Source organism: Aquila chrysaetos, chromosome 25 (genome assembly GCF_900496995.4).
Source record: "Aquila chrysaetos chrysaetos chromosome 25, bAquChr1.4, whole genome shotgun sequence".
Taxonomy (NCBI): Eukaryota; Metazoa; Chordata; class Aves; order Accipitriformes; family Accipitridae; genus Aquila; species Aquila chrysaetos.
This window is the reverse complement of record NC_044028.1, coordinates 17747139-17761113: the sequence shown is the minus strand read 5'-3', so window position 1 is coordinate 17761113 and position 13975 is coordinate 17747139. Positions and strand designations below refer to the sequence as shown.

The 13975-nt window shown below is 45.5% G+C and overlaps 1 protein-coding gene across 7 annotated transcripts in view; it reads right to left on the bottom strand.

Annotated features, from left to right (window-relative positions):
* Window positions 1-13975, bottom strand: part of DNAAF8 (dynein axonemal assembly factor 8) — a 98685-nt gene that overhangs the window by 32340 nt on the left and 52370 nt on the right. For all 7 annotated transcript variants that reach the window (XM_030001384.1, XM_030001382.1, XM_030001387.1 and 4 more), the window contains 4 exons: window positions 12438-12750; window positions 8819-8925; window positions 5433-5587; window positions 3924-4068 (listed from right to left, as the gene is read on the bottom strand). In XM_030001384.1, the coding sequence (XP_029857244.1) occupies window positions 3924-4068; window positions 5433-5587; window positions 8819-8925; window positions 12438-12750 (720 nt within the window). The remainder of the gene's footprint in view (window positions 1-3923; window positions 4069-5432; window positions 5588-8818; window positions 8926-12437; window positions 12751-13975) is intronic.

Sequence of the window (13975 nt, the reverse complement as noted above, 5' to 3'; positions counted from 1 at the left end):
TTCTTATCAAATGTTTTTCTTCATCTGACCACAGTTCCATTACAGAGACATTCATGTGGGTCATGTTGAGCTTACCTAAGAGACATGAAATGCAACTTAATCATCCCCTCTCCCCCAGATCATATTCACTTATAGTGGAGCAAGTAGCTGTTGAAAATTGAGGCTTGGCCACAGCTTTGTCTGGAGACACCTCTGCTTCATGATCAGCACCCCAGTTGTTCCTATTACCTTCTAACTCCTGAAGTGAACTGAAATGTGGAACAAATGCATAGAAGCAGCTACACAGCTCTTGAATTATAACAAGTATCTTAAATAGGTTGGTATCCACAAGGAAAAGAAGTCACAAATCTTGAGCCCAGTGCTCAAGTGCAGGCCCTCAAGGTGTCCTGCATCCTACACCGCACCATGTGGCCTCAAAGGCATTGCTAGGATTACAGACCTGAACAGAAACATCATGTTCTGCTCGTGTAACTCCCAGTCTGGAAAATATCTGATTCCACGCCACTTTTACAGACAGTAGGCGCTTGAAACTAGCAATCTCTCAGTTCCCGTTCTTCCTCCAAAAGGCTGGGCTATGCATAGGCAGTGCATTAAGGTACTGCCATACGGTACACTTCCACAACAATTGGTTCAGCCTTCTGTAATAGTATTTCAGACCACAGTTTTAAAGGCTTATTATTTTTTAAATTACTTTGTATACATTTGATTGCTTTCTACCTGTGGTGGGTTGACCCTGGCTGGGTGCCAGGTGCCCACCAAAGCCGCTCTATCACTCCCCCTTCTTAGCTGGACAGGGGGGAGAAAATATAACAAAGAGCTTGTGGGTCGAGATAAGGACAGGAGAGATCACTCACCACTTACTGTCACGGGCAAAACAGACTCAAATTGGGGAAAATTAACTCACTTTATTACAAATCAACCAGAGTAGGGTAATGAGAAAAAAACCTGAATCTCAGAACACCTTCCCTCCACCCCTCCCTTCTTCCCGGGCACAACTTCACTCCCGGCTTCTCTACCAACCCCCCCCAGTGGCACAGGGGGACGGGGATGGGGTTTACGGTCAGTTCATCACACGTTGTTTTCTGCCGCTTCATCCTCCTCAGAGGGAGGACTCATCACACTCTTCCCTGCTCCAGCGTGGGGTCCCACCCACGGGAGACAGTCCTCCACGAACTTCTCCAACGTGGGCCCTTCCCACGGGCTGCAGTTCTTCACGAACTGCTCCAGCATGGGTCCTTTCCACGGTGTGCAGTCCTTCAGGAGCACACTGCTCCAGCGTGGGTCCCCCACGGGGTCACAAGTCCTGCCAGAAAACCTGCTCCGTGGGCTCCTCTCTCCACAGATCCGCAGGTCCTGCCAGGAGCCTGCTCCAGCGCAGGGTTCCCACGGGGTCACAGCCTCCTTCGGGTACCCACCTGCTCCGGCGTGGGGTCCTCCACGGGCTACAGGTGGATATCTGCTCCACCGTGGACCTCCATGGGCTGCAGGGGGACAGCCTGCCTCACCATGGTCTTCACCACGGGCCGCAGGGGAATCTCTGCTCCGGCGCCTGGAGCATCTCCTCCCCCTCCTTCTTCACTGACCTTGGTGTCCGCAGAGTTGTTTCTCTTACATGTTCTCACTCCTCTCTCCGGCTGCTGAATCCCGCCTGTCCCAACTTTTTTCCTTCTTAAAAATGTTATCACAGAGGCGTTACCACTATCACTGATTGGCTCGGCCTTGGCCGGCAGTGGGTCTGTCTTAGAGCCGGCTGGTATTGGCTCTCTCTCTCGAACACAGGGGAAGCTTCCAGCAACTTCTTACAGAAGCCACCCCTGTAACCCCCCCGCTACCAAAACTTTGCCAACAAAACCAATACACTACCATACAAGCCTGTCCAAAATTTACTGTAGTGTAGCGTGGGAAACAGATTATTAGCACTAGAGGCTGATGGCAAACCTCAGACATCAAAAGTAGCACTGATGAAATTTGAGCTTCTACCACTGATAATCACCTATCTGCTTCTCAAAATTCAGGTGGCATGAGTAACCAAAAAACGTGCCATCACTGCTACAGCAGCATTACCTGCTGTTTATTCAAACTCAATACATGGCAAAAAGTAAAGCTTGGACAAAAATTTATGGTGTTTGATCCTCAAGACAGAGATCCATTACCCAAACACACCTATCTATCCATCTGCTCTATTTCAGGAACGATTGTTGAATTTTTCTTGCTTTGAAAATTGATTAGTGTTCAAGACCTTGAAGGGGTAACTGCTTTTCAGGGGTATTGATTACAAATGCAAAACTTCTTAGTGTGGTATTTACCCTACTCAAATCCTAGTGCTGTTCTACACTTCCCAGAGACCAAACCATAGCTTATGTGGCAAGAATGTCAGCTTCCCCTCCCCAGGGCTCCAGAATATGGAATAAGGTATCTCTCTGGATCAGTTCTGAAGCAACCACAGAACACATAGAAAGAGGCGTTTGCAAAATCTGCACGTATTGGAAAAAAACACGAGTTCTCTACAGTGAGGGAAAACATTTTACCTTTCCGGAATATCCTTTGTTCCAGTGCCCACCTATATATTTCTAGTGGAAATTTCCCCATGCAAAACATGAACACCATAAACATCATCTGGGGCACTCTGTGAGAAAAGCAGCAGAAACTGTACTTCTTTAATGAGCAACTTTCCTTGGACCTACAGGCAGCAGGTGACATGGTGCTGTAATTAGTGTGCCGTGATTAATCCACTGTGTCTGTATGTGTTTTCAGAACATTCTGTGACAGTCTCAGGAGAAAAAGCAGAGGACTTTTTGAATTGTCATTTTTTTTTTCCAAACCTCTAAATGTTCTTTCCTACGGTAGATAGATTAAAGGAAGCAATCAGGCAGTGGATGAATGTCTCCTTCACGAGCTATTTGTGGTGGTGTTAATGGAGGGGTCAGCAACAGTGATCCTCTTCTCTCAGCGGTGGTGTCTGAAGGGGAGGTTGCAGGAAAACAGATGCAGGAATGGACTCTCCTGCTGCAGGCAACATGCCCACTGCCAGAGGAGGATGAAGCAAGCAAGGCAGGTTCTTTGTTCCCTACTGATCACTGCTGTTGCCCGTGATCTTCCCCACTTGAGACCAATGTCAGCTCATGCTTAAGAAAACCACATAACTCTTTTCCTGAATGAGAGCCTCGGAACAGAGTCTGACTCAAGTAAGATTTGGGGCAGCAACTTGTCTGTTTTTTGGCAGTCCCTACATATAAAATGAGTTACAGTTCAGATGCTTGGAAGTCACAAGTATGCAGAACTCAGGGCTGAGGTTGACAGGATCAGCTGCTATCCTCAGGCTCAGTGGCACATACATATTTTTGCTACCCTACCTCTCTGTGCAATAAGAATACCTAACAGAAGGTTATTGAGATGATGAAGCCAGGCCCGTTATGGAGGTGTACAGTGGTTCACAAATTCAAACAGAGGAGGTTCCAAACTTGACATAAAGGAAAAACAGTTCCCCATAAGAATGGTCAAGCATTGGAACAAAGGCCCAGAGAGGCAGGGGAATCTCTGTCCTTGCAGATTTTCAAGACTTGACTGAAAAAAGCCCTGAGCATCCTGATCTGAATTCATTGCTGATGCTGTATTGAGCAGGACGTTGGATGAGAGACCTTCCGAGGTCCCTTCCAACACGAATTACTCTATGATTCTAAGTTCAAGAGGACTCCAGTGCTAAAGATCAAACAACTGACAAAGATCAATCTGCTCTGTTGGATATGTAGTAGTGACTGATTTACACACTGGTCCGGAGATACATACAGCAAAACTATCAGGCCCTGATATTCTCAAAAAATATGCCCTGCAATGTAACAGCTGTGGTTAGACTTAATGTTTCTCTCACATGCACTGAAATGCAAACCTTCTTTTCCAAAATTGTTGAGCAGTGAAAGCATTACCTTTTACCAATGCAGGAATGTGATGACTAGCATTCTCTTTCCTCAGCAACAAAATGAGACAGTGCATGCGCGGTTCAGCGGAAAGGTCTCCTCTTGCAGAACTATCAGGTGAACTTGAAATCTTGCTAGGGCAAAATACAGCAATCTGAAATAATGAGGGCCAGATTAGGCTACTAAATCCAGATGTAATCACTATAGAGCTCAAGCAAATAGTTAAGTTACAATGGCATAACAAGATACAGCTCACCAGCTGAGCCATAGTAACTTCCAATAATTGGGTGTTCATGCATCATCTATTCATGAGATAGAGAAACTTAATTTAAACCTCAGGGAAGAGGCTTAACATAAAAATGTTCTGCCCTGCAACTGGGCTGGACTAAAACCACAACAGTTATAACTCAGTTGATATGTGGTACCATCCTAAGTCACTCATGCAAAAATGATCTTAAGTCCTAAATGAAGGGATGATTTTTTCATAAACATTGAGCTTCAAACAGCACTTGAAGCAGTAGTTGCTGCTGCTAACTTCTTAAATGGCCATTTAGGAGCATGCTCCAAATATTTGGCTATTTGGGCCAAATGTTCCATACATAAGTTGTGTTTATTCTACAAAATATTATGGGCAGGTAAAGTATTATTCCTCAGGCTTGATTGCACAACAAGCAGAAAAGAGGGGCTTTGCATACAGTTTAATTTGCAAAATGATGCATTTCCTGATTGACACAGCAAACAACCGTAAGCATGATAATTTAAAGTAAGGGGTCCACTCCTTTGTAAGAGAAAATGTTATATGATTCCTGGGTGATTTATCATGTAAGAAGTGCAGAACTGGACTTCTTGCATATGTTAAGTTTGACTGAAATCTTGCATTTATGATTATTGCTGTTTCCTTAGGCTGACTTGTCAAAACGCCAACTGCATTCTAACTCAAATCTATCATCATGTTAGACAGAGCTTCAGAGAAAAAGAAAAAGTTGTTATTTTTGACAATAGGAAAGCTCTTTTCGCAACCCATCTGGAATGCATTAAACTAGGGGACTTCATGCTGACAGGCCATAAGCAGTCCCAGAGGGACTCCGAAGTACCTAATCAAACATCAGTCTGTTAGATGAAGACTATTCTCCTGAATACACGTTTGCAGATCAGAAATTGTTATTTTGGTTTATGGGGCTACTGCCTGCTCTTGCTTATTTTGAGATCAATGGCAAAATTCATGTTTGCCTTAGTAGGAGGAGGGCTGATTATGAATTTACACTTTTGTTCTCAGTGAGAGGCTGAGGCCTGGTGGGATTTTCCTACTAAAGAAAAAACCGGCACTGAAAGCTGAGTACCACTCACAGGAATACAGAGAAAATGAGTGCTGGCTAGCTAGTAAAGAGAGAATGAGTGTCCTTGAGGACACTTACTAGAGGAGCGTTGGCCCACACATCCATAAGCTCACAGCATAATTAGTTTTGGAACAACTGGTAACCCAAGGTATACAACCAAGCTGTGCGTTCTGTCCAGTACCTGACTTGTTGTCATGCTCAGCACAATGGCTTGCTTGGGTGAAAGCTGCAGCTGTCTGACTCCTTGCAGGACAAACCCCCGATGAGTACAGACCGAAATCACATTACCATATGCACGAGGAGATACCACAGGTGACACCATCAAAATGATGTCCCCTAGATCAAAAAGAGGGTAAGAAAAGCAGCATATTATTTCCACAGAAGCTGTGGTATCAGTGCAAGGCAACTCTTATATTGGCTAGTTCCAACTTGAAGCGCATTCCAAATGGTGACACTGTATTTTACGGTTTATTTGCTCTATCCAGCTCATAATGACTGCTATCGGAGGCCAACCTAGAATGAAAAAGCTTATGGCATCATCAGTAATATCTTTATGAATCATCTACCCCAGATAGTCTGTCTCATCAGGTCTATCTAGCTATCTATGAGCTATCAGTCTATCTTCGAGGTATCTGTGCTCTCAGTTCATGTGCTAGCTGTGTGTCAGCCCCTGCCAGGCTGTGATTGAGCTGTTACCCTTACAGCTGGCAATCTGACAGCAGTTGGTTCCCTCAAGGGCTAAGGACCTGATAAGCCTGGCCACGCTGATAAGCAACTAAATAAGGTCAACAAGACCAACTGGCAATTTGTCCACTACAAAGTGCATGAAGCAAGCCCAGCCATTCCTCTCTGCTATTATTGGTGGTCCTAGCCTGTAGCTAGCTTCTACAATCTTGTTCAGCACTACCTTCTGTTTCCTCTTTTCCCTTCTTTAGTCCTGTCTTTAACTTTCATCCTAGACCTTGCCTTTTGGCATAGTCTCCTGAATCTTTGGATCAGCCTGTGATCATGACCTCACCTCACTCTGTGGTTTGGCACCATCCGTGGCTTCACAGGTTCCTGTACTTGGTCATCATGATAATGGTACCAGCCTGCTCTCTCCTACCTGATTCTCATCCACTAGGTCTGGCTGCTCGTGCTGCTCTCCTTGTATCCCTCATCCCAGTACGTAAGGTCGTAGAAGCAACTGGAATTTATGTTGGGTTACAACCTTGGGTTGTTAGACCCCTGTTTTCTAAGTTGAACCCCAAGCTCACTGCCAACAGGGTGGCAACACATGCTACGAGCAAGCTCAGAAGAAAGAGCCTACAAGACCTCCTGAGCAGTATCTAAGCCTCATCTTAGGTGCTATAGAACAAGCTCAAGACTTTTACCTGAAGCCTCTGATCTACCTGAGGTCTTTGCTTTGTTCTAGTCTCATCTTGGGTCTCTGCTTTTACCATCACCTGCATTATTACACTGTCCTAGTCCTAATATAGCTTTTTTTCTTTACACAATGTACATTCAGATCTCCATAACCTGCCAAGAGTGAGCTCTGAAGACAAATCCTCAGTATCACTTCTACCGGGGTTTCCTCTACAATGCCCCATTAATTTCTCTTAACTCTAACCGAACAATATAATGAGGTTGGAGTATTTTAGTCTCTGTGTCCCAGTTACACTTGGTTTTGGGAGTAGGACTATCAGCAGTGAATATTTCTTTTGGTTCTAGACTTTGTGATATGGATATCTGTCCCCCCCAAAATCTGATCAAGGCTTGGTCTAGTAGTTCAAAGCAAATGCAACAAAACAAAGGAAAGCTTGTGTTTACTAAGGATGGAACAGGCACAGTGTTTCTTTGCCTAAAATTTCTATTTGGCTTTATGGCTTTAATTCTGCAGGCTTTGAGCCAGACTGACATTAGTGTCACATTCATTATATGTGAACTGTCAAAATTTAGGGTTGCAGGTGGTAAGATTTTGGTATCTCCCTAGTTGATAACACTTTTTAAAAAACATTTTTCACATACACATATGCCAAATCAACAAGAATACCTGCTAGGGTCAGCAAAACTTTGATTACTGAGAAGGGGCAGATATACCTGGTGAGAGCTGAAGTATGTTTGTTTTGCATGGGTGTATCTTCCTGTCTCCAAGAGAAGCTGCTGGATACCTGAGGGAAGGAGTCAGTGAATGTTTCCTTTCCTTAAAATCCCATAGGGTGTCTGCTCCCAGACCAGATTTTTCAGCTTCTCTTCTGAGAGTCATGATACAGTTATCTATCTGAGGAGCAAAGCTTGAAAGTGACTTCCTGAGCCCAAATACAGATGGAACATGGTGTGGTGTAACTCAGCAGCCCACATCAAATGTGAATCATTAATGGCCATAAAAGGAAAGGAACACAGAAAATGTGCCTCATTCCATCAGCAGCAACCAGCTGCCATCAATACCAATCCCAAATAACACAGAGCCAATGGCTGTCTGCCAAGCTACCTGAGTTAACATGCCCAGTTATACAAAAGAGTGGATCTCAAAGGTGAGACTTTTTTTTTTTCTTTCTCTCTTCTCCATTTTCTTTCTGTCACCCTCTCTGTCACTTTCTGCTCCTTTCATCTTTGGCTTATGCTTTCATTCTTTTCTCATACATTCTTTCCTTAGCAATATAATTTTCCGTGCCTTCTTTCTACATCAGTACAATGCTGCTTTCCTTCTGCCATCTTCTCCCCAACAGCTGCTGAGCTTCCACTCCCCTCAGGTTTTTTTCCTGCAAAACTATCTTCAATTGTGGGAGTAGACACCAGACAGCAATGGTCTAATAGCATTGTCTAAAAATCACTTGTGCCTGAGATCTGCTGTGCCAGGCCCCACTACAGAAGATTGTCAGCACATTGGCCTTCTACAGCAGACACTCCTATACCACACAGATCCTTCTTACCCAGTTATAAGGCCTGCATGCCTTGGCAGGTTTCCTTCAAACATAGTCAGCTTGCTGCTAGCTAGATACAGATTCAGAAGCTGGAAGACTACTCCTACAAAGGGAAAAGGAGGATTTGGGTGGAGCCAGGTGATAGCCAGTTAATATTAGCCCCATGAAGTGCTTTCCTTCCTGATTGTGTGGTCAGTCCTGCCATGAATGAAGTCTTAACCATTTCACACTCACGATGATTATACTCAACTCTTCACCAGCAGTGGTAGATGATCTCTAATCAGATAAACATGCAATTTAAGGACACTGTTAGGTCTTCTCATGGCTCTTTCTTTGATGAACAGACCCCTGTGTGCACAGATTTCCTGTGGGGTGGTTTGTTTTTTTTTTCTTTCCCTTTTTTTACCCCTCAGTGAAATCTAAGCAGCCTACAAGACTCTAGCAGCTATTCCCATGAGGAGGATGAGGTGATAACACTCCTTTGTCACTTCATTTTAGGCCACAGTGTTTCACTAGAAATTAATTCCTGGCTCTAGAACTGGCCAGGTCACAGCACTGAGCAATCCAGGGAGGCAGAATTTCCTGAAACAGGTGGGCTGGAGTAAGGTAATATTGTGAGTGAAGGAGAACCATAAGACCTCAAGGTTCATTCCCTAACACTGACCTTTGGTAGTTGAGACAAGCATCGCTGGAGGTCGAGACAGCACCATGCCCTGGAGATCAACCTTTTCTTCATCTGCTTCTGCCCTAGCTGATGAAGGACTCTGAGAGCTAAAGAAAAACAATAAATATTAAAAGGTGTTATGCCAGGTTCTGACTCAAACCTACTTTCTGCAACAAACCCAGGGACACAGAATTTTCTCTGGTAAAACTGCTTTACTGGAAAAGCCATTTAAATCCCTTGTCCGTGACATGAGCTGCATCAAGGTCTCTCTGACTGAACATCTTTTTATATTACTCCCCCCGAGGCTCTCTGTGTTCAATTAAAAGCAGCTAATGCAAAGTAGCCAGCTTGGCAAAGAAATCTGGGAATCACAAAGTATGTCAGGCTGCATTACCAGAGCTTTTCCTATCCACAGATACATCATAGTTGCTATTCACTTTTGGTTCTTTAGCCCAAGTTTAACCAGTTTTAAAGGTTCATGTTGGGCAACAAGCACAATCAAGTCTGGCAGAGACGTTCACGCCAGTGAAACCTCTACAACACTCCTGCATACCCAAAAGGACCAAATCACAGTACGGTGAACATAAGATGTGGTTCTGAAAGCCAGGGACTGACAGTAGGGCAAACTGCAGTCTGTGAAACAGTTTGGCTAGCTCTGTGAAGTGGTGAAGCACAGGCTGCTCAGGCAAACCTGCCTGCCTTATCCCTTGCCATAACTGAGCTGGCTGGAATACATCTTGCTTGTTCACTCCCAGGAGACCACGGCATTTGCAAGTATAATCAGAAAACTGCAATCTGAGTTGCAGTTTGTATTCTTGTCTCCCAATGGACAAAATTACCAGCATTAGGAGAAAGGCCAGTGCATTATTTAGTATGTAGCACTGCTCTGGACTGGCAAAGTTATACCAGAGGAGCAGAATTCATCATCTTTGTAAGGGGAAAAAAAAGCATCCCTGAGGAAAATAAACAAATAAATAAAGAGAATGAAAATTTGCCAAATTGACTTTTTTCAAATCTTAAAAGTAAAAATGATGAGAGTCACTGTTCGTGGCCAAACAGAACTGAACTCTGACATACGGTCCCTCCAAGAGCATCAGATTAATTCTACATGGGTGGACTTTGCCACTCTACAGAAAGCACCTACAGGACTGCAGATTACCTCACCTCTAGCCTGCAGCCTGCTGTCACTGACACAGTGTGCCACACTGCACCCAGTATCAGAAGGTATCTTTAAAAACCTGTCGAGAACTTGCAGGTGAAGGGCCTTATCTGAGCTTTCTGCAGGGGAGTTTCACCACAGCATCATTTATTCAGTTCAGCAATATTAAAAAGAGATGCCCAGGGCCTGAAAACCCCAGTGCAGAGGCTGGCATCCCATGTGATTACACAAGCCTGTGACACAGACATGACAGCAGGGAGAAGAGACCTGTAGTTTGACATTTTCCTCGTTGGTGCAAATTCCTTGAAGGCCTAAGCTAAATCTTTTGATAAAGCACTGTAAAACAAATGCTTCAAGCCACAGATCCACCTGTGCTTGGAACAACCAGAGGGATGTCTTTCAGAAGCCAAAACCAGAAAACTGCCTCCTCTCTTCCCTCTGCAGGCCAGCCTACTCCAATCCTCCAGAGGAACGGGACCTCTGAGCACAGTAGAGCCCTTCATTTACACATACAGGATTAAACATGCTTCCTGGGTGTATTGGGTTTGTGTGGCAAGGTTTGGGTAGCGGGGCGGGGTTACAGGGGTGGCTTCAGTGAGAAGCTGCTGGAAGCTTCCCCTATGTCCGACAGAGCCAATACCAGCCGGCTCCAAGACGGACCCGCCACCAGCCAAGGCCGAGCCCATCAGCGATAGTGGTAGCACCTCTGTGATAACATATTTAAGAAGGAAAAAAAAGTTGCGGGGCACACAGAAATGGCAGCTGGAGAAAGAAGTGAGAACGTGTAAGAGAAACAACCCTGCAGACACCAAGGTTAGTGAAGGAGGGGGAGGAGGTGCTTCAAGGGCCAGAGCAGATATTCCCCTGCAGCCCGTGGTGAAGACCACAGTGAAGCAGGCTATCCCCCTGCAGCCCATGGAGGACCCCACGCCGGAGCAGGTGGGTACCCGAAGGAGGCTGTGACCCCGTGGGAAGCCCACGCTGCAGCAGGTTCCTGGCAGGATCTGTGGAGAGAGGAGCCCACGGAGCAGGTTTTCTGGCAGGACTTGTGACCCCGTGGGGGACCCACGCTGGAGCAGCATGCTCCTGAAGGACTGCACGCCGTGGAAGGGACCCATGCTGGAGCAGTTCGTGAAGAACTGCAGCCTGTGGGAAGGGCCCATGTTGGAGAAGTTCATGGAGGACTGTCTCCTGTGGGAGGGACCCCACACTGGAGCAGGGGAAGAGTGTGATTAGTCCTGCCCCTAAAGAGGATGAAGCGGCAGAGATAACGTGTGATGAACTGACCGTAAACTCCATTCCCTGTCCCCCTGTGCCGCTGGGGGGGGTAGGTAGAGAATCTGGGAGTGAAGTTGTGCCTGGGAAGAAGGGAGGGAAGGTGTTTTGAGATTTGGTTTTATTTCTCATTACCCTAATCTGATTGATTGGTAATAAATTGAGTTAATTTTCCCCAAGTTGAGACTGTTTTGCCCATGACAGTAATTGGTGAGTGATCTCTCTCCTGTCCTTATCTCGACCCACAAGCCCTTTGTTATATTTTCTCTCCCCTGTCCAGCTGAGGATGGGGGAGCGATAGAACAGCTTTGGTGGGCACCTGGTGTTCAGCCAGGGGTCAACCCACCACACTGGGTCCTTAGGTTTGAGTCTCTGTCCAGGAAGTTGCAAAATTGTCAGGAAGGGAAGTGCTCCCTGTAGCACTACACAGCAGAGCACAGACAGTCTAGGTTGCATGATGGATTAACAGATGCTTAAAAGTCCAGTTCCCTCTGCAGCTACACCCAGACCCATCTGAGAGCGAGATTCCAGACTCCTGAACCTCACTTGTTCCCAGCACTTTTTGGCACCTTATTGCTATGCCATCAGGTCCTATATTGCATTTCTCACACCAGCTGCTAGAGGTAAAGGTTTATAAGCCACCCTTCATTTTCACACACTTCTGTCATAATCCTCCAAAGAACCTTTTCCTTCTGAAGCCCCTTATCTCTAATCAGTTGATATGGAAGGGATGCAGGGCAAAGGTAGACCAGGCTTTCTAGCAAAGGCCCACACAGTGGCACAAAACCTTGCAGCCCTTCTCCAGCACCAGGCACAGCTGGAAGACGTCTCAAATCAGTCTGACCAGCTGTATCTGGGACAGCAGGCCCAAGAGCAGGTGCTGCAAGTGTATGAATTACAGGCCTAGCTACCAAGGAAGCAACTGCAAGAGTCCCACACCCGACACATCTATTATGTGCCACAGAGGAGACACTCCTGTGAAAAAGGGATTTTTGCAGACTGTAGTAACTGGTTTGGAAATATAAAGCAGACAGATTGCTCCCACTCTGCACTCTTGTTCACCGAGACCTTTAGCAGAAGACTGATACGTAAAGACAAAGAACGCTAGCTGCATGCCTGCCTGGCCTCCATGTCACACTTTGCCTGTGGGAACAACCACAGTTCAAAGACATCCAGGGCAATCACCTTGCTGTGTTGCATTGGGAAGCCAGATCCAGAACACCAGCATGCAGTGCTGCATCAGCATCCCTCCCTCCAAACCAGAGACACAGATCCCTGTGCACACGGCTGTCCAGGTGGGGCAGGTAGACGAGAGGCTCCGCTTGGCTCCTGCAGTAGATGGCATTGATGGAACTGCAGTCCGTCATGCTTGCCAGCTGCGGGTCAGATGGCCCAATGATATTCTGCAAGGTGCTACGTGCTTTAGGTCCTCTCACACCTAATGCCAGCACTGGTGGCACCTTGCCAGTCTTTGAAGTATAGGAAGAAGGCAGCTTTTCTGCAAAAGACAAACATATGTGTGACTAAAACATGGAAGAACCCGCCCCAAGGTCATTCATTTCACTCAAGTACTTTCTTCAGATCTGTCATAGCCAGACTTCAACAAAGTAATCTACGGGTTACCTGTCCTGTAGGTGATATGCTGGCAACCGGCTACACGTTTTTACCCAACAGTAAATCTGAGATTATTCAAGGTAGTCTGTTAAAGAAAGAGGAGTTGGTTGCCTCATATTTGCTATGGAAAGGAGTGTGCACAGGGTTAGTTACTATGAAGCAGCTGACACACTAGAACTCAGCACTTTGATTTCTTGTGCAGTATGTTGTTCATGCCCACAAGGAAGGCTGGGGGATTGAAGCAGAGACAGGACAAGAACATGGGCCTGAGGAGAAGGATGTTTTCTGTAATTTTCATGAGATATGGGAAAGCTGGGAAGGGAATCACAAACTGGAAATCTGTGGACTTCTTTTCTAGATTATTTCCTTCTGCATCAAATACAGGCTTTCGTACTATGTTGTAAGATGACATATCCAGGCAAATATTTGATTAGCCACCCTTATTTCCCTGCCAGGACTTGAACTGTCGTTTGCCTTATTTCCTGCAACAACTCTTCCTTACGCCTCTGGCAAACCTTTCTCCATGTCTACTGTCAGCATAGTTGGGGTCCAGTAAGTAACCCCAGGAAAAGAGCAAATTTGGCTCCTCTGCAGTTCTTACTGCAGATGTTAGAAATAGCAGCAAGGTGTGTCATTTTCTCCCCTGAGGTTTAAAAACATATTCAATTACATCATTTGTTGCATAAGAATCAGAAGCCAGAACATAAGTCTCCAGAGCAGGTAGATAATGGAGAAGCTGGCTGTAAATATTTAAAATAATCATTTTAAAGTTTTCAAGCTAAGGGTAAAAATCTAATTTACAAACTCGCATAGCAGTTCTCAGCTCAAATGAATTGTCTCTTCATACAAAATGTTCCTAAATAATGGTGCATGGTACAGAGCATTGAAGCAGATCTGCTGCCTGTCATCTCCTAATGGCTGGTGATTTTATGGTTTTCTTATTCATTTCTGGAGTCCTTCTTCATTTCTTGAGCTATCAGTATGAATGCATTACGTGCACAGCGCTGAGACAACTGCAACTGCAATCCCATTTCTAAGGCAGACTGCTCCTATTGTTTTCAAATGTAAAAAGGGGCAGGGACACTGGAGAATTTTTTCTCTGATTGAGC